The sequence below is a fragment of the Larus michahellis genome, chromosome 4 (assembly GCF_964199755.1).
Source record: "Larus michahellis chromosome 4, bLarMic1.1, whole genome shotgun sequence".
In the NCBI taxonomy this organism is placed as follows: Eukaryota; Metazoa; Chordata; class Aves; order Charadriiformes; family Laridae; genus Larus; species Larus michahellis.
In genome coordinates this window covers 79,375,942-79,403,571 of record NC_133899.1, presented here as the reverse complement: position 1 = coordinate 79,403,571, position 27,630 = coordinate 79,375,942, and the positions used below count along the sequence as shown (strand labels likewise).

At 36.6% G+C, this 27,630-nt stretch overlaps 1 protein-coding gene across 18 annotated transcripts in view; it reads right to left on the bottom strand.

Annotated features, from left to right (window-relative positions):
* Positions 1-27,630, bottom strand: part of SOX6 (SRY-box transcription factor 6) — a 382,490-nt gene that overhangs the window by 120,168 nt on the left and 234,692 nt on the right. For all 18 annotated transcript variants that reach the window (XM_074585859.1, XM_074585865.1, XM_074585856.1 and 15 more), the window contains one exon: positions 27,134-27,202. In XM_074585859.1, coding sequence (XP_074441960.1) covers positions 27,134-27,202 — 69 coding nt within the window. The remainder of the gene's footprint in view (positions 1-27,133; positions 27,203-27,630) is intronic.

Here is a 27,630-nt window from a genome sequence, read left to right as displayed (position 1 = left end):
TCAGCCATTTCTATTATAGGCGTAAATCAAGATGAAAATTTGCCTCTTGGAACTGACAATACCGCCTAACGAAAGTGATTAAGAAATGACTAAATTTGTCATGTCAGCTTTTCCTATAGCTCTTGCAGCTGCTGAGTAATATTTTGGATGCTTTCACTATTTACATCTGGACACTACTTTTAAAATTCATCACCTAATAATTCATACCACTCACAGTATTAGTCATAGTTCAGCTTTCTTTGACAAAATGCTTGTAGATGGATCAAGAATGCTATCTTTACTGAAGTTGTCTCCAACTAATCTGTTTACGTTCAGATTGCTTAAAAATACATTCTGAAAAACTCTCATGCCTCAAAAACACATTTTACCCCTGATTTGTTTTGCTTGAGATCCAATCAACTTCTCATATTTTATAACCTTTGGAGAGTTCCATACAGGCAAGTGCATTTTGACGCTTACAAATATTTATAAGCTATTTATAAGCTATAATTATGCTTAAAGTCAAAGGGTATTAAAAAGAAAAAGATTAATTAAACAAAAAGGGGCTGAGTGTCATTGCCTTTCTTTGCTGGAGTGGGGAAACAAGGATGGGTGGGAACACACCTTGTAGTAGCACTCTCAAATCACGACCTCATGCCAACTTCTGCAAGCATGAAAGAAGGCAGACGGCAGAATCGAGAGTCCCGGCTGACCCAAAGAACCAGTTGTTTGATGCAGCTTGCCAGGTAGACAAGGAGATCAGAAAAGAGGGTGAAACAACACTTTCTCTCATTCGTTCATCCTCTTCTCCACAGCAAATAGGGAGCAGAAAAGGAATGTGACTGAGTCACCACCAGCTGCCTAATCTACATCTAGGGCTGCACTCCTTACGCAAAACAAACTGTAAAATTATAAACTGGTTTAAAAGAAATACCTGAGCAACCATTGAAAGCAAGGCTGTGATTGTTCACTTCAAACTAATGGTTATTTTAACACATAATGGTGAATTAAAAATAGGATGGCAGCAATGTCCCTCTAAAACTTGGTTTTGTTGTTTTACCACTAAGATCAAATGCAACACAAGGAACACCACAGATGTTTTTTAAAAATGCATGTTCTTGTACCCACACATCATTTGCTTTTTCAAACAGTAAATTAGGGGTTTTCAGTGGGCACAGTGGTTCCCTTATAAAACAACTTTAAATAGTCACTTTTATCCATTTATAAATGGATATGCTTTGGAGGGTCAAGTATGTGCTGTTGTTTCACACCACAAATGTTTTCTTTCGTTTCCAATGGTTAAATGTCACGAGAGCGCTTGACCCCACTACAGAACATCATTCAGTATCTGGGGGAAACCACAAATATGGCTGTACCTGTGGTTGGCATGAGATCATTTAAGAATAAAAGGTCATTTCAAAAGTAGGTTTTATAATAGTAAGACATTTGCACCTATAAATGTTGATTAAATATGGACTCTTTTCATACATATTCCATAGTCTTTATTCTTCTCTAATGTATTCTTTTTTTCCAAATACATAAAATATTTGGAACTATAGCAACACTGTCTTATAGTTAGATTAAACTATGGGATACCATGACTAGTCATTGAATATATGTAGATTTTTTTGCTCCCATTTAGACTCCTTGGCCAAAAAAATAAAATCATTTTGATACAAATGGGGAAGTTCTACACAAGTATGAATGTCTTTGGGAGAAAGAAAGAGTAATGCCTTTAAAGAAAGACTTAAAACATAACCGTGCTACAACTCTGTCAGCCACAGTTTCCTTGCAAAGCACAGAGGGGTTTTTGTGTAAAGAATGTTTCAGAACCACGTTATAAAATTATGTTGTTGCCGAGTTCACTGCAAACAAATTTCAGACATGATGCTGGAAATGCACTAGAAATAAATGCTTTAAGATTGACAACTGCAACAAAATCTGCCCATAGTAGTCCAAAAATCATGCTGTAACTGCTAGCACCAGCTGCATTTAAAAATGGCTGAACATAGTTGAAATTAAAAAAAAAAATTGATTTAGAAAAGGTTCAAATTCTCCTTGATTGCAATGGCAACAACTGCCGACGAAACACGTGGGTACCTGAGGGGAGGAGGAGAAGAGAGCATTGTTTTCCCAAAGCAATGTGATTCATTGCACATTACCCAGCTAATGTCGTTCGACCAGAATTATAGTTAAATGATGTAGAAATCTGTTTTTTAAACTAAGCTACCTAGCAAAGATCCTGGTAATATATTTGAGGTTCAATACTGCCCATGAGAAAACAAAACATGGGAATAATGTAAAATCTACCACTAAATATTTAGCATTGGCCAAATAGAATTGTTGGGAAACATATCTGTCATCACATTCAAAAATTGGTTTAGCTTATGGGTTTGGAGAGTTCTGCAAAAATAGAAAAGAACGGCCCTTACTAGGGATATTTCCAAATTCTTTTACATGCTGTCTTTCACCAATGATTGCAAAATGTTCTAATTAATTTATTTAAACTCTGAACATTTTTTTTCTCTCTAGAAATGAGCAACCTGGAACATGTGATCAAGAAAGAAATCTGATTTCTAATTACTTAAAAACAAAATCACCCTTTATCTGACCTCCTCAATTTTGGGGGAAAAAGGTATAAATACTAGTGCCAAATAACGTACATTTTGGGTGTCGGTATTAGAAAAAATCATGCAGGATCACAACTCCGTAAGGGAATCAGAGATAGACAAATAAAATCAGTTACCACACCACCAGTTGTTTTTTGGGAGGAAAAGTGGGAAGGGAGGTTTTGCAGATGTTAAATGCAAGCACGCACATTAATAACCATTAAAATGGAAAAAGAATTGCTCACTAACATGCTAATGCCAATACTTTAAAAGAATTTTTCCCCTAGTTTTTGCCAGTGATTTCACTGTTATGCCACTGCTGTTACTATACCCCAGTGGAAAGTGATTTGTTGATATCCCCTTAGGTCATTCCAAGATGTATGGAGCCTACAGCAATTAGCTGCTCATGTTTCTGTCAGTTTTCTGGTGCTAGACCTTCTTTTTCATGAGTTTTTTTTCCCCTCTTCATTTCTAGTAGATGCTTGAGGTTCCCTTGCTCTGAGCTATACAGATAACAATTACGCTGAAATGCTCGAGACCAAGACAGTATTCTTTGTATTCTAGAGTTAGGACAACAATTTCTGAAGGCATCTAATATTCTGCATGAAGACAGGCAGAGAAAAGGCAGTAAGAAACGTGAACTATTTATGCAAAATTTTATGATTTATCTTGGCAATTCTCTGCATATGATATTCTCTAAATGTGAGCTCTCAATTGCCCACATATACGGACACAACTAGCCTATGTGTGAATTTCCAAACTGTTACATTCAAAGTTGCTGCTACAAAATGCAAAGGGACAGAATATCTTGATCTCTGCACTCTTTTGGAATCTGTAGTTTAAATTCTGCATCTCTATGTATTTGTGTGCATCTATTATCTTTTCTCATCAAATTTAATAAACCCAGTGTTTTATTATGATCATTTAAAAATGAACAAACTTTTGGGATTGCATTTTATTGCTTTAGGTGCAATAAAATGGAGGTACCTCATTTGCAGGTGTACTTTGGGATTAGATGTCTAAATGATTTCAACTTCACCTGAAAAGAAATGGTTGGAATAAATTGCTCCTGCCATAAGTTGCGCCCTGAAAGTTGGTGGAGTAAAACCAGGCCAGTCTGAGAAGTATCAGGACCTTAAAATATGTCAGTAAGATGCTCAAGATATTTTAATAATATTTAGAAAGCAATAATTGCATTGGATTTCTGTGGCAAGTTGAACATATATCTTTCTGAAATATACATAATAGTTATCTCACATGAAATTTATTTTCAACCATTCCATGAGCGGAGAGAAGGATAATTAAAAAGCAGAGCTCTAGGAAACTTGATGATTTCATTTCACAAGGATTTGTACAACCACTTCTTTATTTTTGTGTTGAATTACTCAAAGTGAAGCAACAGCTAGCTGATCCAAAGTCAGAAATCATGCCAACCTTACATGAAAATCAGTTTGTGGACATTTAGATACATTCTAGTTAAGTTTGAAGCATGCAAATTAATATTGCTAAGGGTGAAATTAAAAGAATTCCAGCAACAGATTAGTATTACTGGTTGAAAGAGCAGTAGTGATAAAATATTTCTCAAGTACTACAGAATATATAGAAAAGAACTGAAGGCTTAGACACACTCACTAACAGACACAATTTGGGATTTTGCTAGTGCAAACAGGCATGCAAACAATTTTTCCAGGCCACTTTCCAAAAGCCTCTGAGAATACAGCCTTAAGTGAGTATAGTTTTTCGTGAAGGATACCAAACTGACAGCTTAAGAGCTGGAAAACTTAAAGGCAGGTACACAGTAAAAATATTCTCATTAGTGAAAAAAAATACATAAATGAACCAGTGATGCTAAAAATTAAATGAACTGGTGATATTTCATCTCTGTATTTATCTATCTCTGTAGCATATGGCTTTTGTACTTTGCATGAATCACAATGAAGCATCAAATCCAAAAGTCAAGAGGCAAGTTCGCTATATACTTAAAAAGAATTCACAAAAATGACTCTCTTTCTGTCAACTGCTCCCATTCAAAGGCCTGAATGAACAGGCTTTTTAAATGTGGGGTACTCATGGAAGCCTGCACAGCCAAGTATGCCTGCAACCAGATATTTCCTATGTGAATAACTAGACAGGGAATTTTCAAAGGCTTGTAGTAAGCAGTTTCAGCAGCAAATTCTCTCAGCCCTTAGTCACATGTTCCTTAAAAGGAAATCATTAGCAATCTAAAAACTCCCTTTCTTTAGTGTTTTCCAATGTATGCTCAGTGTACTGAGACACTCTGTAAGTGATATTAACCTATGCCTGAAACAGCAACCGAGTTTATACTTGCCTACAAAACACCATATATGTACACTGAAGATGTATTATGTACCTAGCATGTTCCCCAGCCCATATCTTCTGTGCCATTCAGACGCTACTTAATAGATGAATAAAGCCACATTCTAAAACATTTTAAAGTGGTCTTCTGAGCCAAGCGCTCAGGCTCAGGTTATCTGCATTCAATTCCCAGCTCCACCCAGGCTTCCTGTGAGACTCTGAGCAAGTCGCTTAAGTGTCTGAGTTTCTTGCCTGTAAAATAGGATAAATAAAACTTCCTTTCTATAACCCTTCTTTTGAGTCTTATCTAGCAAGATTTTTCAATTCTTTAGGGAGAAGGACACCCCTCGCTTCTCAGAAGCAATCATGACTGAAGAGTCTAAGGTCATTCATACCATGACAAAACCTCCAACACATTGAACGGGATTGACTCTACTCCAATACCGTTCCAATAGCCTAAAACTCTCAGTTCAGCTCTAACAGTGCCTAGCAATTAATTGTGGTCAATATTGAATACTTCAAGGGAAAAAAAATAATCCAGGAAAGCATAAATGGCTTTTTGCTAAGTCTTTAAACAAAAGGATTATGTGTTTTTAAAGGAATTCAGTTGCTAATTGTAGCAGTGAACCGCTCATCTCCCATATTGCCTATCTGATTACTCAAATTCTTAGGTATATTGAACAAAAATCTCAAACCTTTGCTTTTTGTGTCTGTGTCTTTCACTGGTACCCGCTTGATACAAATAACCTGCAACACCAGAACTAGAAATGCTGTCAAACTATATTTTTAATCTTGTTTTTCTGGTGACATGTAGAAATCATCTTATTTTTAACTCTTTCTCATGGTTTACATCGTAACCAGTTATCCCTGATAAAAGCATGGTCTGATATAGCACAGCTGGGCAGTTTATGCAGTGTGTATGTATGAAAGCAATAAGAATGTAAGTAGATGGGCAGTTATACCACCCAGGACACCCAGGGTATCTGGTAGAACAAACGGCTGGAATTTGGGGGTGACTGTCTAAGTTAGTTGTAGCTATTTTTTAAAATTGAGAAATAAATGTTGTAATGAAACTATTTTAAAATGAAAGATCATTAACAATAGATCTTTTAGAACTCCTCCACTACATAGAGATTTCAGTTTCTTCAATATAATAGATCTTTGATTACACTTTTGATTTTCAGCGTGCTTTTAAACAATGAATGAATTACGCAACTGTGCAATAACCACCTATTCCATAACCACAGCTATGAATATTAACCTTATATTACTGCATGTGCAGAAGTGGTCTTTGTCAACAGCAAGTAAGAAAGGAGAGAAGTGGAAAACAGAAAACAAAGAAAAAAGGGCAAAATGAACTAACACACAGAGGAAAGAGGATTTCTCAAAGACATGCAATGTAGACAGAGATTTGTCATGCCTATATATCTATTTCCCACCTTTGCACTATCTCGCACTATTTTACCTAGAATTTGCCTTCTATGAATTATATAATTAGCCATAAGAAATTCATGTTCTTGTAACCTTATAAGACTAGTACTACTCCCCAGTAAAAATTTCTGTCAGCATAAAGGAATGACCTATATAAATACTGGTTTTTTTATTATTCAGAACTTTCTTCATTTTTCCGGTTTTTCCCACCACTCTACTTAATATTTCTGCATGTTTTTTTGCCAAAACAAATTCAATATCTTTGATGGTATGATGTGTGTATAATCCACTTGTGATTTTTCAGTTAAAGTTATCCCAAACTCAAGGGTGTTAAAACTTTTTTCTACTGCTACTCCATATTTTCACTTATACCCCTGTGCATTTGCATATGCATTTTAAATACTTCTCTAAAACACCAGTAATCCCTCTTTGAAGTACTGAATGGAAACCAAAAGATCAGACATTTTCAGTTCATGACTTTTCTTGCATTATAGGAAGCGCTCAGAGATCATAATTTGATAGAAATTTCCCTTGTCTTCCAGTCCTGAATTGTTTTCCACAGCAACATTTATTCCAAGTAGGTAGATTTCTTTTGGAGCTGGTATCAGGTCACAGTTCATAGATCAACCAATGACAGTGAATGTCTCCACCCCCTGTTTGCTTCTGAAATTCAAACTGTTAAAATAATGAGTGACACAAGAAGCTTCGCTCCAACTGAAGCTTTTCCTGTGCTTGGATTATACATATATATATACAGATATATACATAGGCTTGGTGAGGCTCTGAGCAATCTGATCTAGTTAAAGATGTCCCTGCTTACTGCAGGCGGGTTGGACTAGATGACCTTTAAAGGTCCCTTCCAACCCAACAGATTCTATGATTCTATGATACATATATATTATACGTATACATATATATTATACGTATATATTATATACGTATATATGTATATATATACGTATACATAATACATATATATTATACGTATACATATACATATATACATATATATACACATAATATAAGTTTTATATTTACATATTTTATATATACACGTACATATGTATATATATTATACATATATATACATATATACACACATATATATAATTTTTATGTTTACACATTTTAGATATATACACACATATACACATATATATATATGTACATACATACATACATACTTTGCCCATTTGGGATTCTCTCATTCAACAACAAACTGCCACACAGCAACTTTTCGTGTAAAGGTAGAGACAAGAAACCTAACCTGTCTGAAGGACTCTGGAAAAAATCCTTCACCTCAATCTAGCTTTCTGCTTTCACAAAGATTGTGGGAACTCAGTTTTCTTTGAAACGTCTACCTTTCTATCAAATTCAGTGGAAATCAACCAACAGGCTGAAAAGTTAGTGGCATACGCACCTTCACACCCACGACACAGAATTGCATAAAGCTCATTTCCAGAGGGAATCAGGCTGAAAATACAAATCTGGTATCTTCCTTTTCTACTCAAATTACCAAACCAACAGGTCTAGAAGGTGAAGCTTTTTTGCCGTTGTTGCTGTGTACTACAAAAAGGTCTCTTCACCGTACCGACTATAATGCCACAGGCAACATTTGAAACAACAAATTTCACAAGGAAAAAGATTAGAGTTCCTTCAGTCTCAAACTCCACTTTATAGTGCAGCGTGCACAAGGCAACACCTCACTCCTCAAAGCGGAACGTCTTCTGCCCCAGTGCTCCCTCTTCAATCCCTCTCCTTTCTCCTCCCAGGCACTCCCATGGCTTCCTCTCTCGCCAGCTCTGGCGTCCGCTTTTCTGTGAACCTATTTTACTCACTAAACTTGAGAGTGAATTGAATCATATAGCTAGTAATGTCTTCACATTCTGCTGAGATGCATGGAGATTTCAGGAACTGTAGGGCTTGCTGTCGTATTGAAAGATGGCTCTGATCTGTGAAATACCAGTCCAGGAACCACGAAAAATGTAAGACGTGATAAATGAGTGAGTGTTGGGTTAAACAGTAACACAGTATTTTAAGTCAGGCCTTGTTTAAATACGAGGGTTAAAATGTTCTGCTGTGCCTCTGTAAGACTGAGCTTATGCTCACGTTTTTCTTACGCAGGCCTGGACTGAGATTGCATCCAAACTAAGACTGGATCCCATATCAGGAGGAGACTGGGCTCTGCTCCAGTCCTCTTACATCTAGGTTCTCCTTCCAAGAGAAGCCTGAGGAGCCGAGCAGGATGGAGACCATGGTGCACACCAACACATTTCCTTCAGGGGACTAACAACACCACCAGGCTGTGGGGCACAATTGCAGTTTAGTAACGTAGATGGGATATAAATCCTGAAATAGGACTAGGAAGCAGTCCTAGGACAAATTTAGCCAACAAGAGGGCGTCTAGAACTATTGTCCCAAAAGAAGTAGCAAATAAGTGGCTTCCTCTGAGGGTCACAATATAGTTTCTAATATCCTTTCATGACGTTATGCCTTTTTAAGCATCATAAAGAATGAAACAGATTCCCCAGTCATTCCTCAATTACAGCACACTCTCTCCTCTAATACTTCTGGCTAAGCTTGTCCAGCTTCCCTAGTAGCAAGATCATTGAATGCAGGTGAGTCATTATGAGAAACTGGACTGAAGTGGTTATACAACTAGGAAGCCTTTTACATTAGAAACAGGGTTGATCATAAACCTATCAATGAACACATGGGGGAAAAAGTACAAACTGTCAGAAGAAAATTATGGACCAGAGATAAAAATAAATAGTGAAGTATTTGACACAGTGCCAGACTTTGTCCAGATCCAGGTTATACCTCCTACCTAGGATACACAAAAATAGCTCTGTATATTTTAAGGCTAATTGTTTATAGCTGTGAGTTACTGAAAAATAATTTAAAATTTATGGATTAAAAGTGAAGGCTACAGATCTCTCTCAAACCCTCTTGCTTTAGTGATAACCTAATGAAATAAAAGCACTTCTGTTGCTGGTAGCTTGATTACAACACTTGCTCCCAGAATATGGAGCAATATGAAAAGGAATACATGAGGTAAAACTTATTTTCAAAACATATAATTTAAAGTCTCTATGCATCTAAACTTTAATTGTTTTAGTCAGCTCTGTAAATTTAATTTAGATAGGATTATTGTCAACAAATTCATACTATTGCCACCAGAAGTTTAGAAAGCATTAGTTTCACAAAACTTGTGGATTAAATGGAAAACATTTTAACTAAGTCTCAACAGTTCAAACATAACAAAGGGAAGAACCTGAGAGCTACAGCAGGTGACAGATTGGCTGTTTCTTTAGAGTAAAATCTCCCAGTAAGATCTTCCTTCAAATTGTGCAGCATATTCCAAGTAAATCACTGGAACTACTGACAAAATTCTAACTGGTGAATTTGCAAAAAACATGTAGGGTAAGATGAAATATGTCACCAGAAATGAAATCTTTTCCATTCTGTTTTCCCTGACGTGCAGACCCTCTGCAAGAAGGAAAGAAGACAGTATTTTGGTCAGTACCCAAGGCTCTGTTTCCATGGGAAGAGTGTTCATATCCAGAACAAGTAGTTTGGTAAGCAACATAATTTATGAATTCTTGTTTCCCATGGTTTTGCATGAGATGCAAACTCAGAGTTTTGCTCCTCTGCTGTCTTTGAAAGTAAAAGCTTAGATCAAAACTTTTCCTGAAGTTAGAGCATTTTAAAATCTCTTTCCCAAGTACATTCTTCAGGTCCTAATATGGGGAGAGCTTAGACTGAAGCCTTTACTTCCAGGGCAACTTAAAAGGGTTTATCAGGGCCACTAACCTTCATGAGACTTAAATGAATGCAATACTTTCTAGTCTCTTCCTATATCTCAAATGTGGTTACCTAATTACCTAATGTGTACAAAACCTATTCAGGTGGAACTCTGATAGGCAGACTGACAGCACAGTTACATAAAAGTCCTTTCCTTACAAAACTAGGGTAAAAAAAAGTTTTGTTTTGGGGGGCTGGTTTGTTTTTTCTTTAAAACTAAATGCTATGACAAACACGGCAAATAGGCAGGTTGACTCTCTGAAATTTGCATTCATTACTCTGATTTTATGGAAGTAAGCTGCAAAATAGCAATAAACCTCCCACAAGACAAAGGTGGTTGTTTGTAAATTTAGAAAAAGATCTAAGAAGTGGGAGAAGTGTAACACTGAGTCAAAGCATTCAGGTAGGAAGATTGTGAGAGAGAAGTGTTGATTATTCCTTCTTTCTTCAGTAGAGTGATACGCTACTTTTACATGATTAACATTTCATTCTGGTAACCAGACAACAATGCAGCAAAGGAATAAAAGTTCATTCTTAGCTGGAAACAGTGAGCATGAGTTCATCTTCTTTTTTTCTATTGTAAAAAAAAAAGCTAAGTACTGTGAAGCCATGGCTTTAATACTCTCCACAGCTCTTCACAAAAGCCTCAGTGAAATCTGGGTCCTGTCATAGCATGACAAGAAGATAATCTGTGTGGGACCTTCCTTTCTGATTAGGAGGTGCTTTCTCTTAATCAGATGGAAAGAAAGTCTCTTGGTAAGGAACCCCTCCTCCTCCAGAGAATGGAAACAAATCTTTAGAGAAAGGCTTAGGCAGAATCTGCATGGAATCCAGGTTAAACCATTTTCCCTGGGCCTTATAACAGTACCAAATGCCCCTGCATATATGTAGCTCCTTAACTTCATCCAAAGCAGAATTTTAATCCAGGCAAGATTTCAACCTGCAATATTGGCCTTTGTAGCATTAACATCTGAATGTTCCTGGAAGCTGCAGTTCATCATATGTTATATACTTTGTCATCTCTATGGAGAAAGGAAATAAATGGGTGACTCTAAGCCTTGACGGCTGTAAATCTATTCCCAGGATGAAGGCAGATGTACTCTTTCTATTCGGTGGTGTTATTCTTGATTTGCACAGAGGTAAGTAGGATCTGGGTCATGTTTGTGACTTCTATCCAATCAGAATTCCTTTATTTAGTGAAGAGTAAGTTTATTTACTTAATATTGACTTCTAAAAAATTCCTCTTAACAAATCCAAAAGAAGCTTTGCACTTCTTCCTATTATTATTATTCCCTTCTTCAGCATGAAAAAGCAAAGCCTTGAACAGAAAGAGTAGATAAAACAAGAGTCCTACATCCCATTCTAGTGATCCATTGTCCATTCCATTCTTCTCAGAAAGAAAGAGTGGGTATCTTTCATTTAAAATAGTACCTCTAAAATCTTTAATTCCTCACACGGCTAGAGCACTGTCTACTCAGGAGTGATTTAAAGCATTTAAAAGTTTGCAACTAATTTCATTCTTAGCATTGTGCAACCTGTAGTTTGTACCTTCAAAATCTTCCTACATGTACAATGAAAGCTCAAAGAATAAAACCTGATTATTTGCTCTGTTAATTCTATGAGGATACCTATTTATGTTGCCTAGATTATGTAATGGATCAGAAATAATGAAATTAGAAAAAAAAATTATTTCTCTACTATTTTTTGAATTACTTTTTTTTTAATGTAGATCTGAGAGACTATAAGCTTCACTTGAAATTTCCAAAACAATTCTGATAATTATAATCATCACACTGGAAATATAATTATAATATAATGCAATATTGAATAATAATATATTGGTTCTAAAGGTGGCCACTTGAAGTAAAAATTTAAAGTAAGGTTATCATACAAAAATTACAGGGCAAAGAAAAACATGCAAGAAAACACAAAACATTCCTTAGTTTACCATCCTAGCCTTGGAAAGATTAAGTCTTGCTTCTGATGCCAAATATATAACTTGATGAAGAAAACAGTCAAATTTGGTTGGTTCAGTTTTGATTTGAAACGGCTTGAATAGCAACCTACAACACTGTTTAAAAAAAAAGAAAACTAACAAACAAACAAAAGCAACAAAAAAGTCCAACACAACCCAACACAAAAACCCCCATAAAAGGTGTATGAAGGATCCAATCTGAAAAAACGTATTTACATCTGTAACATTAGACAGTGAGTAATCTCACAAAGATTTCACAGGACCTATGACAAAGGGGTAACGTCTAATACTACCTGCACAAACTCTCTATATAATGTCGGCAGCAGCACTCCACTAGATGCACCAGTTTCAGTTTTTCTAAATTTTATCCCTTTGACATTCAAAGGCTCGTCTCGATCCTAAAACCAAGGTGCTTCTATTGAGGTCACTCTATAATTGTGACTGTTGTTTCAGTTTTCACAAAAGTACATGCACTGTGTCCTCAGCACAGGCTACAAGCTTTAATGCCACATGTCCAAAAGCCTTCTCCTATGCCATGTTGAAGCCCGTTCAGCTCATGACCCCACAGAGCAATGGGAAAACATTTTTTTCCACCTGTTTGGGTTCAGATTTTAAAAGGATCAGCATGTTCTGATTAAAAAGAATCAAATGGGCTGCCTGTTTCACAAGAAAGTTTCCTGTTTGTTTCAGAATAGGAAATAAGCCTGAAACCACATAGTATTTCTTGACAAAGTGGCCACAACATTTTCAAACCTGTTGCACTGGAGTGGCTCATCTTACTCGCAAGGTAACAACAGAATTTGGCAAAACTGTCCAAAGAAAATAACTGTGTTTTCCACACTTAAAAAAACCCCAAAAAAACAAAAAACGTCACTCTGTCAAACAATTGGCCTATTCTCCACAGAGAATGCCAACTGCCCGTAATACAGAAGTGACCCTGTATTAGGAAAGGGGGGGAAAAGTACTACTTCTTGTACGGAGTAGTGTCACTAGACTACTTGAAAGGCACTGTAAAGGTCTGCTGGGTCTAAACACATTTAAATATGTAGCAACAGGCTTATAAAAAGCGTACTACACTGTACATGTAATTAAGTAAATATTAATATGCTTTACATATGCTGAACCATTTAGCTGGACAATATTAATTATCATATTTACATTAATGCAGTTAGTACTGAGGACAAGTCCTACCACTGTATGTGAGAGAAGGAAACACTGAGAAAGAAGACAACGACATCGGAGAAGCAATTTCTCTGCACCTTTTGGAAAAAACCCTTTCCATGAGCTTAAGAGATGATGACATTCATTGTAGGGTCGAAATAAAATGAGCACACTTCTTATTTTATTTTTTGGTCAGCAGGACCTTTAAAATATCTATTTCACAAAGAGAAATAACACCCTTGTAATTTTAATGTATGTTTATGTAAAATGAAAGTGGCAGTTCCGTGTTAATAAACCTTGTTTAGGGGGGGAAAAAAAAAAAAATCAGTTGCTGAACTATGGTGAGTAATTAGCCCCTTAGCATCCCCTTTCTCCAGGAATGCTTCCTCCTGAGCTGGCTCTTTTAAATAGCTCCAGTCCTGGCTGCCTTTGTTGAGCTTGGAAATTGTGCACATATGAGAGAAATTAAGCCCTCATTTAACAGGGACACATGCCTGTCAAGTCCAGAGGAACAAAGGCTGGTCCCTGGGGGCTACTCAGCTCCCTGAGGCTGCCACTCATTCTGTTAGCAATGCTTACCCTTTACAGATTGTGTATAAAACCCAATAAATCATTTCATCTGCTCTGGTTAATATACACATGAGCCTGGGACTTTCTTCAAAGTATTTTTTTCTTTTGCTTGCAACTCCATTCGTTTATTAAGAGGTGACCTATGTTTGCTAGAGTGTAGCCAGGTTTTTACCTTTATATAATAACATTAATATCTGTGAAGTAAACCTGAAACATTTACTGTCAGAAATAAAGACTTTTGATGCTACATCTATTTCACACAGGAAATGTTTTATTACTCTTTAATGGTCAATAATCATCAGTGTCTATTGTATAAATTACTAGTATATTCTGTTCCTCCTAAAGTTACACCTGAAATGTATGCATATTTAAACTGATAGTAAAACAACAGGGTAAATAAAATGACAGATGTGTAGCCTTGCCTAGGAAGAGAGTCTTTTCTCAATTAAAACAAACCAAACAGGAAAGTAATATGAGGAAATCATTTTCATTTTGTTCCTTACAAAGCGTTATCACAAAGATGGATATCTTTGGATATCTATCCTGGATAAAACAAAAGAAAAAGGACACTGATGATTAAAAAAAAATAAATCAATTGCACAAAGTGATAACTGAAATAAACACATGCAAGAAAAATATTCATATACAATATATCAGCTACCTCCGCGTGCTCTAGGGTGGATGGGCACAATTATCCCCAAATATAAATGCACACACAGAGCAGAGGAATATTTCACAGAACATAAAAAAAGACAAAATGAAATGCTGTCATTTCCACGTGAGCTCTTTTTGTTTTTAAAAAGAGGGCCTGATTCTGTACTTCTAGTATTAGACTGACATAAGCGAAAATGAACAACACCAGCTGAGGAAATGGCACCCTGCACTGCATTCAATGAAGCAAAACTCTCACCAAGTTGAGCATGAGTTTTTCCTTATACTTGAGTGTAGGATTAAGCCAATGAAGACAAGTTAGTGGTGTAGAATAAAAACAAATTAAAGTGCAGAGTTGTGTCCTCTTTCCTCAAAATGGTGAAAGCAATATTTCAATGCCTGCTATTAACAGGGATCTTTTTTGTTTTGTCCAGTCGGCAATTTTTAACTAACACATTGAAAGCATGCCATTTCTCAGGCAACAATATTACGCTTTGTATTTCAAACCACAAAGTGAAGAGGGCTGACTGTTCTGACAGCTTTAATCCTGATGATACTGGGAGCCCCAAGTAAAAAGAAACTGGTACAGCATGGAGTTTTCCCCTGCTCAGCAGGCAGAGAAAAAGCAGTTCTGGATTTGATAAGTAAAACCAGATATAGTCGATGATTATATGCTAAAGCCTTGCAATTATTGGGAAACATCAACGGTCCAATGAACTTGCATATCAGTGGGGTCTTTAAGAAGGCCTTTTCTCCCATCTTGTTAAAAACTCATTTACTGTACAACAGTCATGACTTTTTTTGTGTAAAGAATTGTGCGTGCTCCACCACTGTCAGAGGGAAAAAGAGGTAAGATATCAAGACTCCAGGTCCCATTTATATGTTAAAAAAACCCTGTTGTTATTATTGATATTTTTCACTGCAAATTTCTGTCAATGTAGCAATGAAAAATGCCTGACGGGTCTCAATATGAGCTGCTTTGCAAATATGAAGATGCGTCCCCTTGTTCTCAAATATCTGACAGTCAGAAGAAACTATTGTAATAGAAGCTCAGTCCAGTTAAAAATAGCAACCACAGTTAAAAAACATCCAACCTTAGACTATACTCAGAGGCTACAATTCAGTATATATTAAAACAAAGATATTAACAAATAATTACCTAATAAAAAAAATTTCATGTAAAGAAATCATGACACTAGCATGCCCCTGCAACCCTAAAAGTGGTAGAAATGCAATAAATAACCCAGTTCTTAGGAATAAAAAAAACGTACAATGCAATGCACATATCTACATTGTTCAACTTAATAGGGATCTACAGCTTCCCCTCCACCCTATAGACATAAAATAAATTTCTGAATAATTAACTGAACAGAAATCAAAACCGTAAGAGACTAGGTCTGCTGTGCAATTGTAAGAGTCAGGAATGATTTTGTAAGTGTAAGTAAATGAAAAGTAAGCCCTTATCAGTAAAAATAAGTTTGTCATAAAACTAGCTGTCACTCTGGAAAGAGTCTGACTAAACCTAATTTGTGTGAGCAAGGGTTGGGTCCAAATTCAAATCCCTGGTGCGAAAGTCACAAAACAAAGGGAAGACTTTCATTTCAGCAGAATTAGGTTCATTCCTCAATACCCGTGTTAGATTTACCTGGTTAAAAGAAAATCTGTTTCTAGAGTGGGCCATAAGCAAGGACTACCAAGGCTGGTTTTTCCCCTTGAGCAAAAATGATCAGAAACTCTGAGCCACTTTATCCACCTACTCTTTACAGATCAAAATGCAAAACGTTGCCGTGAAAACAAGGGAGAATATGCGAAGGTGTTATATGCTATGTATGCCACTGACATAATACTTTAATAGGATATGTTGTAATTTCCTGCAATTAATATCTTAGCAGAGCTATAAAGGCTTTTTTCCAAAATTATACCATTGCGTTTACAACACTAAAATTAATGTTGTGTCAACCTTTCCATTATAAGCCCCCTTTTTCAGAGGTTTATAACTTGGCTGTAAAAATATATTCTGGCCTAAAATGTGGCATGCGAGATCTCCATTTAGAAGCAGCCATTTTGGTCAAATAAAAAACATTATTTAATGGCTGTTTCAAGTAAGTCTTTTGAATGCCCTACAAAACGTGCAAGAGACCGCGCCAAGAAATCTAGGCCTTCTTCAAACAAAAAAATTTTCTCCCTCCACAATAAATCATAATTGAAAGGATGTTACTTACACAGACATGGAAGTTGCTCCATATCTGTAAGGAAAATACATGGCTCTGGCCAACTATAGACTTCTTCAGTGAGAGTAGTCTCTCCACTTGCCTCTTTCTCTATGACAATGGCTATACGTGGTCAGCAGCTCGACCACATGGGAGACTCAAGCTAGCCTAAATATTTCCATTGAGGCAGGACTGTGGTTGAGAGCAACGAACAAATATTTCCCTGTCTGGCTGAAGTGGATTCACTCTGGCTAAAAGCTCCATCGGAGTAAATTAAGGCAAGTGATAAGTTGACAGAAAGTCATGACAGAAAAGGCGATCAAGACGTTAGAGAACCACCCTATGAATTCTGAAACCACAGATTTCAGGATTGTCGAATTTCATATAGGAACCAGATCAAGTCACTTAGGAAATTTAACTTAGGTGCTTAAATTAGGAACCTCGTTGTCTAATCAACAGAAGGTAATTCACAGCACCTGGACTGCTTTATATATGGAGCCAAAAGTCCTAATTCAGTCACCCAAATTAGATATCTAAATTTAGATGCCCCCAAATATCTATATGCTTTTTATTCTGCCTCAAAAGAGTGTTGTGAGGATAATACACTTCAGCTTATGAGACACTTAGATATGCAGTTACAGAGGAGATGAGTATCCTGAAAATATATCACCAATAAAATTCAATGAGATGGAAAAGGCAAAGCTAGAAATGTGATAGTAGAGTTCTTCATACAAATCACTCGTCGTCAGAGTAAAAAACAAGTGCCATACCTCCTCCTCTGAGAAAAGTTTGTTTCTATATTTATATTATATAAATTGCTTTGTCAAATAAAGAATCTCAGTCTCTGCTTAGGCTATTAGGTATACATTGCACTATCAACTTTATTTTCTTAGCTGTAGCAAGTACCCACATTACTCATTTTTCTACCTGATCTAGATTTTAAACTAACTGTATGTTCCACCAACTGGTTAATCTCTCATTTACAGAATAAAAGTGACTAATATATTACTTTAAAATAAAGTTCCCTAACTCAGAAGTGCCCTTCCATACTGTTGGGCGGTGATGTGTCTCAAGATGGATTTCACACTTCACCATCAACTGTGAATTTTTTTGCTTTTATTATTTGGTGTTACAACTTTTAATGTTTTCTTAACACACTGTCATTTTGGGTGGGTGAATAAGATGAATTCAGCATTTCATAATGCACCATTGTATACTGTTTACATCATTTATTTTCTTTTTATTGAATGATTACAAACTTCAATTTAAAATTAATAACATTTTGTGGGAGTTACTGCATGTGAATTAAGCGTGGTGATGTCAGTGCATCCCTCTGGAATTTAAAAGATATTTCACTGTGTTATATCATGTGCCGCACAGTATATCAATTTTTATTTCCCATCCCTCAAGTATGGAATGCACACTGTGTAACTTCTTAGATTCTCAATATAGACATAATTTACCCAAGCTGTGCAAATGCCCAACTTGCTGAAGATGATATATACAAGATTTATATAAAAGACTAGTTATTTCAAACAAGGAAAAGGCTTGCATACAACAGAAGCCAATACATTATCTAATTATTTTGAGGGAGAGGGTTCTAATGTAACAGACAAAAGGAAATAGGGTGTAAACTGCACTCATAAACCAGTTTTTCCTTACTCTAACGACAACTGTAAAATTGGATAGGTAAATTCCATCCAAGGCCATTCACCTTTTCTTGAGAGCTATGCTTTCACATTTTTGCAAGTGTCTGGATTAGTTGGTTGCATAAGACAGTGATTAGAAATATTCATTCAATTTACTTTTACATATATGCCACCAAATGTATACCAAATGTTAAACAGCATCTGGTTTGCTCATTTACCGGTTTGCATATACTACTACTTTCTTTATGTGAACTCGTAATTCCTGAATGCACTCAGAGAGCAATGCACTTACTTCCTTCTTGCTGTCATGACGTTAAATATATTTAAAATAAGTTTTTATGCTCAAATTGATTCAGTAATACGCTGGCATTCTGGAGCATTCCCACAATTACAACTAAAACACATTTTGATTCTTTAGGTCAGGATTTAGTCCATCTGGTAAATTTAAGATTTTACTGTGAGATTTCAAAAAGTACTTTACAATTTATTTGCTAAATGCTTTTGGCCTCTTTATGTGGGGCTGTACTTCATCATTTTCCTCCAAATACCTGCTTCTGCAGACAGAAATTTTGACCTCTGATATCATCACATTCCAGTCTTGCCTGTATATCTGAATATCTCCATAAATCAATTCATTTCAATATGAACATTTATTAACTATTTTCTTTATTCACTATCTCCTGATGAGTGTGTCAAAGAGCATAGGGTTTTTTTAAAAAAAAAAGTAATGCAAATCCTGATTGTTTTCCCTCTTGGCCATCACATGGTTGTCAGTCACAAAAATCATCACTGAAAAAGTAACCAATGAGAAATGAAAGGCCAATATCTTACACAGTTTCTGTCAGTCCTGCAATGTAATGCTGATGTAAGACCTGAAAAAGAGCTGGCTTGCCCAAAAGGTTGCCTATTTTTTTCCAACAACATCTATTTGTCTAGTAAAACAAATTACATCCCCTAAAATCCCTGCCTCGTTTATGTCTTTGATATTCCAACCACAATGCTAATATTCTAAGTCCTTCCTCATATGAGGTGCTCAGTTCCGCAAAGCCTACTTATGTGAGTGACACTTAGATAGACAAGTCATCAAATACTGGCTATGCAAGTATTACTCAAGCAAATAAGACTTCACAGGATCAGCCCTGTTAGTAGCTTGCCAGTTGGCTCAATTTCTGCTCCCAGTTATCCATTTTTGTTTGCGCACATGCCACTTAGGAAGGCAACTGGTTTTTTGTGCTGGAGTGCATACTGCATTAAGTATTGCATTATTCCAAATATTGCAATATTACAAATATATTACATTATGCAGACTTGACAGAGGGGGTGATGCAGATATATACTACCAGAGGAATAGCACCAGAGGGGTTCAGAGGGGCATAATCTCTGCCAAACTCTTTGGGAGCTAGACCAGGGTGTCTGGATCAGCAAGTACTGAGGCTGCCACGGCGTGTCGCTCCACACTTGGTTGGAACGGGCAGACCACCAGCTGGGAGTGACCCCTGGGCAGCAGTACAGGTGGGTAGCAAATATTTGCTTGATCCTCTGCTGTTATTCAGGAGCTAGTTATAATCTGCCCCTAAATTAACAGGGCTCAAAACTGAGGCCCTTCTGTAAGCAAAAGCTGTAGAACGAGTGTTTGGGCTCAATAGAATCAATGGGATTTTAGCCCCTGGCTTTGACGGAGGCGCGGCTGAGAACAAGCCCTTAAGCCACTGGCGAGATTGCAGTGCAGCTCGCCCAGAGCGAACGAAGCAGCAGTACTTGAACTGAGGAGTATGGATGTCTGTGCCTTCATTTCCAATTTTAAAACAGACATGGGAGAGGGAAAGTGGGAGGGCAACTACTATCGTTTTCTGCACCAACATGAGCCTGAGAAACAATGACATTTACTTTGGTTTAAGTAATTTCCACACATCAGATCATGTTCAGCACCCGTGTGCCAAAGTCCTATTCTTCAAGTCTGTTGAAATATCACTTTCCGAAACATGTGTGCTAACATTTGGCCAACACCACCACAAGATCATTTTATTAACTTGTAGCTCATTTCATAGACTGCTGCTCATGTTGCTAACATATGCTATTCTACCATTTACTGCGCTATAATTAGAGAAGTCATATGAAAGAGATACACAAGGCTTAATTTTTGCATTAAATACAATTTGTTTAGACTCATGTAGGCGAAATAAAGCTATTTAAAAGGAAAAAAAAATATAGTGAATTAGAAAACTGCAAGAAAGCTAGTTTAACTCTTAGAAGGTCACAGTAAAAAATCTTTAAAACCCACTCCCTCACCTCAAGACTGCATAAAGTTTTAAGGGTTGCGTTAAGAGTCAAATCCAGAACTGCTTTCTGCTTTGCCAGGATAAATCTTGTTTCTGAGACTGAGGATCTCAGGGGCAGAGCAGTGAGCAGCATCCTTGCAAATGGGGGACTGAGATGCAAGACCAGAAGCTTAGGAGTAGCACAGGAGGGGTGAACCTTTAGCACAGTGTGTCTTTTTGCTTAGGCCACCACCATGCTGTCCTGCCAAAGGAACAGCTTCCATACTTCTTAGTATGGAAGAGGCTGGATAAAGGATAGGAAGCATCACTGGAATATTTATTAAAGCATGGGCTGCTCGAAGAGGGCAAGGATCCCACACCAGTTCTCTTCCCACACAGCTGACAGAGAAAATTCCAAGCCAGCCAGCCACAAAGATGGCTTTTGTTGGAAAAAGATGGCCTGTAATAGACCTTTTGCTTGGGTAATTATCAAATAAGGACTTTAGAACTCATTAATAAACCACTATGTAATAATAAATAAAATATGAAACATTTGACTTTGATGTTTAGCATATTTGTCTTTCCTCCATTGGATCAGTTTCCATATTTGCTAAGCAAGTTATGAGCCGGACAGAAGCTGTGATGCCAAGCCTACAGCAGAGCCCCATGCATTTGACTCAATGATTTAGCAGCCAGCTACAAGTTACAGGCACGTAACAGCATTTCTCTCTTCCGTGTGCACACAACTGCATTGCAGAAGGGAGTTAGACATAGATTTTTTTAATACCGAACTGTTAAAAAAAAAAAGAAAAAAAAAAGATACCAATGACATCTGGGAACCAACTCATAAGCAAACTGGAATTTAAGGGAAATGTATCCTTTCTACTGAAAATTAATAAACTGCAGCTATAGTTTATTAAGCCACCACAATAATTTACATTTTCTACTGCCATAATCTTGACTGCTTATAAATTACAGTAGTTTTACCTATTCTTTAATCCAGAAACATCATTATTAAAATGTTTGATGCAGGCTACAGTGCATCTATCATTACTTGTAAAAGTTAATTAGATTAGATAAAAGAAATAATTAGATTTGCATTTTTATCCTGGTTTTAAACTTCCAAAGAAGATCACAACAGTGTGCCTGGGGGCAATTAAAAACAGCATACACCAGTGAAATGTAAAGGCAAAAAAGGTCTGTTTTTCCTGGCTAATTCATGATTGAAGATACAATTACAAAATATTTTAAGGGTTTGCTGAAGCTGGGGGCTATTCCTAGACTTCTAAGCTTTGTTTATAACTCTCGCTCTCTTTCAAGGGAGTATCTGATCTGCGTACCCTGCCAATAAAAGTATCAAATTGCTTTCAATGGCTTTATTTGGTCCTGTGCAGAGCTTGCTGGAAGGGGATCAGTTTCATGATCAATAACAAAAAAAAAAAAGAAAAGAAAAAAAGGTGGGGGAGAATATTCCCTAGTGCCAGAACAGTAGCATTGCAATTGCTTTTTGCTTGTCAATGCTAAATACAGTTTACAAAGAGAGACAACCTCAGAGAGCATAACCGAACTGACAATAACTAGATTTCAGCTTGTGCACTTTCAGCAAGCTCACTGCAAGGAGCTTTAACTTGTCTCCAAAAGGCAATAAATGAAAGGTTTGGCTCTTAAAATTGGAGGTCAGTTACATACTTAATGATGAAGCATATCTTTAAATCTATTTCTACTATTATTATCCTAGCAAAAAAATTAATTAACCAGGTCAGGGAGGCCATGAAGGCTAATGTGGAATGTAATTATTCCTGATCTTTAGACATGTGCTTCACATAAAGAGATAGTCCTTATTCAGCTCACCAGGTACCTGAATTGTCAGTAGTTAATCATGGATAAGAAGAGAGACTCATTGGTTCAGCCTCTTAAGTTTTAAGTATGATTCAAATGATTCCTATTCAAGGACAGTTTAAATAGTTGTAATTTTTATGTTACTGTTCTTTTGTTTGTTTACTATCACAGTAATCATGCTCACTCTTTTTGACTGAAACAGAAAATGCAACAACATTAATATGAAACTACAACAGCATGAATGTATAGATTAAAAGTAGAAAAAAAATTACTATTAGGAATAATTTCTAGTGGCTGAATTAAAAGAGAATACTTCTGAGAGCAGAGGAAGCCAGCCTTTCTACACGATGGAAATCATACTGATTCAAACAGAAAAGGAAATGCTCTGCAACGGCATTGAGCTGAGCACAGAGGAATAAGGTGAAAGGAAACGGACGAAAGCAGTTTGGATGAGCTCTCGCTGTAATACCCATCACGAGTTTTTCACAAAAGCTCAACAATCAGTGTTCATTTTAAAGATTTCAGCCACAATTTAGGACTCACCCTAATGAAGCCTGCCCACCAGAGGAGGGAAGCCCTTAAATTTGCATCCCTTAATTTCCCCCGCCACTGTAGGGAAATCCTGGAGCAACATGCTCCAAGCATCAGCGTGATCCAACCCCTTTCTCGGCTGGATGTGATGGGGCCAGAGGCAGTTCCCAAGCCTCAATCTGAAAGGACTGAATTCTTGCAACGGGACACTGAATTCACAGGGATTTCAGGCCTCAAGTGGTTGTCAAGGTTGGAACCATTCTAGAGATGCAAGCCTTCCCTTCTTCCAATGTAGTCTTATCTTCCTGATGTACCACCAAATTCCTCTTTTAAACAGCTTTTCCCCTTATCCCTAGAGGCTTTCCCTTTCACAGCACAGGCTAAAAGATGAACTTGAAATAGTCTCATTTTGTCCCTTCTACTTTAAGAATTAATACTTTTATTAAAACTAAGTTCTTTTAAAAAATCTGAATCAACCTGGAGACTGACCTGTGAGCTCTTACTTGCCCTATAGTATTTTCTCAGCCTTATTTCAATTAAAAGCAATGATTTCTCTGCACAGCTCTGCAGAACAAAGAACTTAATTTGGCATACTAGAGATTTCCTCCCGTCTCCATGGACTCCTCTGTAGAAGAGTGTTTATGAGCATTATGAACATTTGAGCTGAAAAGTAATAATACACTGCATTTATTTGAAAATTTTCATTTAAGATTCTCAAAACATTACATTTGAATTGAGGAACAGGAAACAATTTGCCGAAGTTCAGATAATCTGAGACAGAATGGAGAACAACTCCAGATTCCCACTACCTTTAGCCAACAGACAAAACTGCTTTCCCCAACGTGCACACCCTGGAAGTAACATTAGCTTCACTCAGAAAAGATGAGATGATTATGCAGAACATTTAAGGACCTCAGTACTCTTGAAATACCTATGTTGTTTTCATATGCTAAGACGAGCTAATGTCCTCTTTGCTCACAGGTTGTTGACAAAGTTTTGGATGTATAACAAGTCTGGAGTAAGATGCGCCAGTAAATGGTTTAAAAACAAAACAAAAACCAACTAAATGGAATAAGACGTTAAAATGATTACATAAACAAATAATACACAACATAACGTAAATAATAAATACCAAATAATGAAAATTCTCAGTAAATTAACCCAGTAGCTATCCAGGGAAAGATGTTTTTTATTGAATATAGATTATTTCCACTTATATATGTAGTTGACAGAAATCTTGTGAGCTCCATCTAAAGTAATTTCTAATTGTTTAAATGGTTAAATAAACTGGATGCACTTATTGACAGAAATTATTGTTTGAGAATTAACACTGTACCTCAGAAGATGACAGCGGTACACTGTGTATGTTTCATGTGATGAAAACATTGCATCAGCAATGCCCCACTCCTGCATCCTGGAGAACATACTGTACTTATTTCAAGTAGCTCTGCCATGAATAGGCCCATGCCCAGATGGAACTGGCACCTGTGCTACTTATATTTTGTAATCTTTTCAAAAGGGGAGTGGCAGGGAAGAGTACTATTGTTTTTCCATGCATACAAAGTATAGATAAGACTCCACACCATTCTATATAAGTAATTCCCGTTTCCTGAAAAGGTTGCTCAAGAGTGTCTTTAAACAAATGCACCTTCTGAATAAAATCAAATTAGTTATTGGGGATGCGGTTCCGAATTCTACTAAGCCCAAAAACTAAACTGAGAATGTAAACATTTATTAGAAAATTGGTTTTTTCCCCCCTCAAGCCACAGAGAGCACGATTCACCTCATCTCACTTCAGATCTCCACATTATAGGCATCGGCATCTGTATCCTTTATAGTTAATGGAGAGAAACAGCCATTTTAAGGAACAACTCATGTGGCATATTTTAAATGTCTACTTTAGGACAAGATGAATTGCATCCTAAAACTGTTCACTCTGCTTCTCTCTGTTCACTATAAAAACAATCTGGATAATTAATTGAGACAGAGTCTACACTGCAGTTGTCTACTTTTGATATGATGAATTCCACCCAGAGTTACCAGTGAAACTTCAGTATCGGTACTGAGGTTTCCTGGGAAGATGCTGGGAGGGGACCTGGAAAAACTGGCACAGCACTATCTCTCACCTGCCTCCCCATTTACCTCCATCCCACCTATAGCCCTTGGGGAGCTACAGGTCTCAACAAACTGCAACACTCGTAATCAATTCAACAGCAACAAACCTATTACGAACTGCAGAGGTGACTTAGCAACTAACTTCTCTCCCAGGCAACTTCTGGTTAGCAAACCTGACACAGAATTAAGAAAAAACAAATACAAAGAAGAACCACTTGGCTCACAAGCAAATGGACTATGTAAGCTGGTATTTAGCAGAGGAAACAATCTCCTAACGAACTGTTTTTCAGTAATCTCCACGTGGGATCAATGTATGTTTGAGATGGCATCCGCCCAACATGCCTAATGCTTCATACTGGAGTCTACAATGTTCCTTGGGCAATGAGATGCCCACTACCAATCTGGGAAAGGAAACAGTCCTCACTGCCTTGAATACACTGATTAGATTCATATAAATATAAGGATAAATAAAGACGCCAAACTACTGAGGGACTATGGAATAAGAGTGGCTTATATCAGCAAGAATGTTGAAATAAATGTAGGGAAGAATCACCAAGAAATATTTTCGCTCACATGAACAGAACAATCATTAAAACACTTCATTGTAGTATACGTTTAGGAAAGGACAGGAAAGAAAACTTTTGGAGGGTTCAGCACTATGCAAGACAAAAATCGTGAGTGAACAAGAAAATGAACCTGCAACATATTCTAAGGCTGCATTTCCTCAGAGTTAGTGGAAGGGTAAAGCTACTGGAAAATATTGAGTGAACTGAAACATGAAGTACCTTTAAACTTTTTACTACGGAGCAGGATACTTCTCAGTAAAACATACCCACATTCTCCAAATAGGAACAAAAATTACCTGGTCATGATTCCTCTTTCTGTGTCCTAATTTTTAAAGGAATTTTAAAAAAATACAAATTTATCATGCAAATAACTGATCTGTTTAACAGACTTAGCTATGTTTCAGTCTTAGCTTTTATACCGAGTGAAGAATTTTTTATATGATTCTTTGTTTTATGAAGCCAGACTTGCAAATAACACTTAGAGAAGATGGTGTATTTTTTTTCCTTTCACTATTTTTACATCTCTTCCATTCTTTATGTACACCTAATATGAACATGCAGTCTTCTAATAGGCAATGGCAATAATGGTGCTTTAAAATTCAATTGTGTCTCTCATCCCAGGTATTAACACATTTATACATGTTAATTAAACTCCTTAAAGTGTAACTGAAACTGCAGTACAGTATTTGCGAAAGCATTTACAAGCATTCCTTTGGGATGAAGGATGAAAAACTTCAATTTTGGCATCTAGTAACATGGCAATCAGCTGATTAAAGAAAAAACCTGATAGTCCAATCTTATAAGAAATGACTGGCAGCACAATCATCTGTCAGACCACACCAAAATATTTAAATCAAAGAACAGGCCCATGGAAATGCTGGGAAGCAGAGAAGGTAATATGGTCACATCTCAACAATGCCTCTACCTACATGTCACTCCCTACCCGCATATATTTGTGCAAAATCAAACCTTTTACTCCAAAGATGCATGGGATAGATATACCTGTGGGTCTTTGTACATGAGCAGACTGGTCCCAGGGACTTAGTACAGTGTCAATGTCTATTATCCTATTCTATAGCTGTTTGCTTTAGTTAATGAAATGGAAAATATTCTTCTAAACTTCTTATAAAGCCATTTTTGCCTTTGTAGAAGAAGAATTCTATAAACAATGATTGAGACTCTGCTTTTACTTCACACAATACAAATCAAACTGATTGCAGATTTCAGAATTAAATTACAAGATTTAAGAAATAGTTCATAACTTTCAGAAGAAAACTCAGCTTATTAAAGAAAAGCTCTTTCCACCAAAAAGGTGTTTGACAATAATTTTCAAAGACACAAAGAACCTCCATAAAGAGCACCTCTACTGAGGCTTGTTAGTAAAGCGTGTGGCTGCTTTATTTTAGATCCTTCCCTCTCCATAGATGGAATTTAAGTATAATCAGAAGAGAGCAATAAAACACACTGACCTGAATTTGCTGCTGCAGTAGATTGATTTTGTGCTGCTGTTGCAGAAGTTGCTGCTGTTGTCTTGCGATCTATTAGAAATAAAATTTCCATTAAATTAAAACAGTAATATTGAAACTTCAATATTATTGAGTGAAAAACATCTTATTAGTTATTCTTTATTATATTTTTATTAAGCATCATTTATTTTTTTAAAAAAATGAAGGATATTTTAGAGGTATCTGTATATGTGACATAAATATTTTATATTTAAATGCAACATAAAAATCTAGTTAGTCAGTAAGAAATATGTATTTTAAGCACTTAGGCCTCAACTCTGCAAAGCACAGAAACATGGGTTTAGCTGTGTGCATGTGAATAATCTCATCACTATTCAACAAAGCATTTAAGCCTGTGGTGATCTTTGACTATGATGCATTACTGTTAGCTACAATGGGAATGAAACACATGCTTAAAATTAAGTGCTTTGCTGAATGGGGATGGGATTACTCAGGTGCTT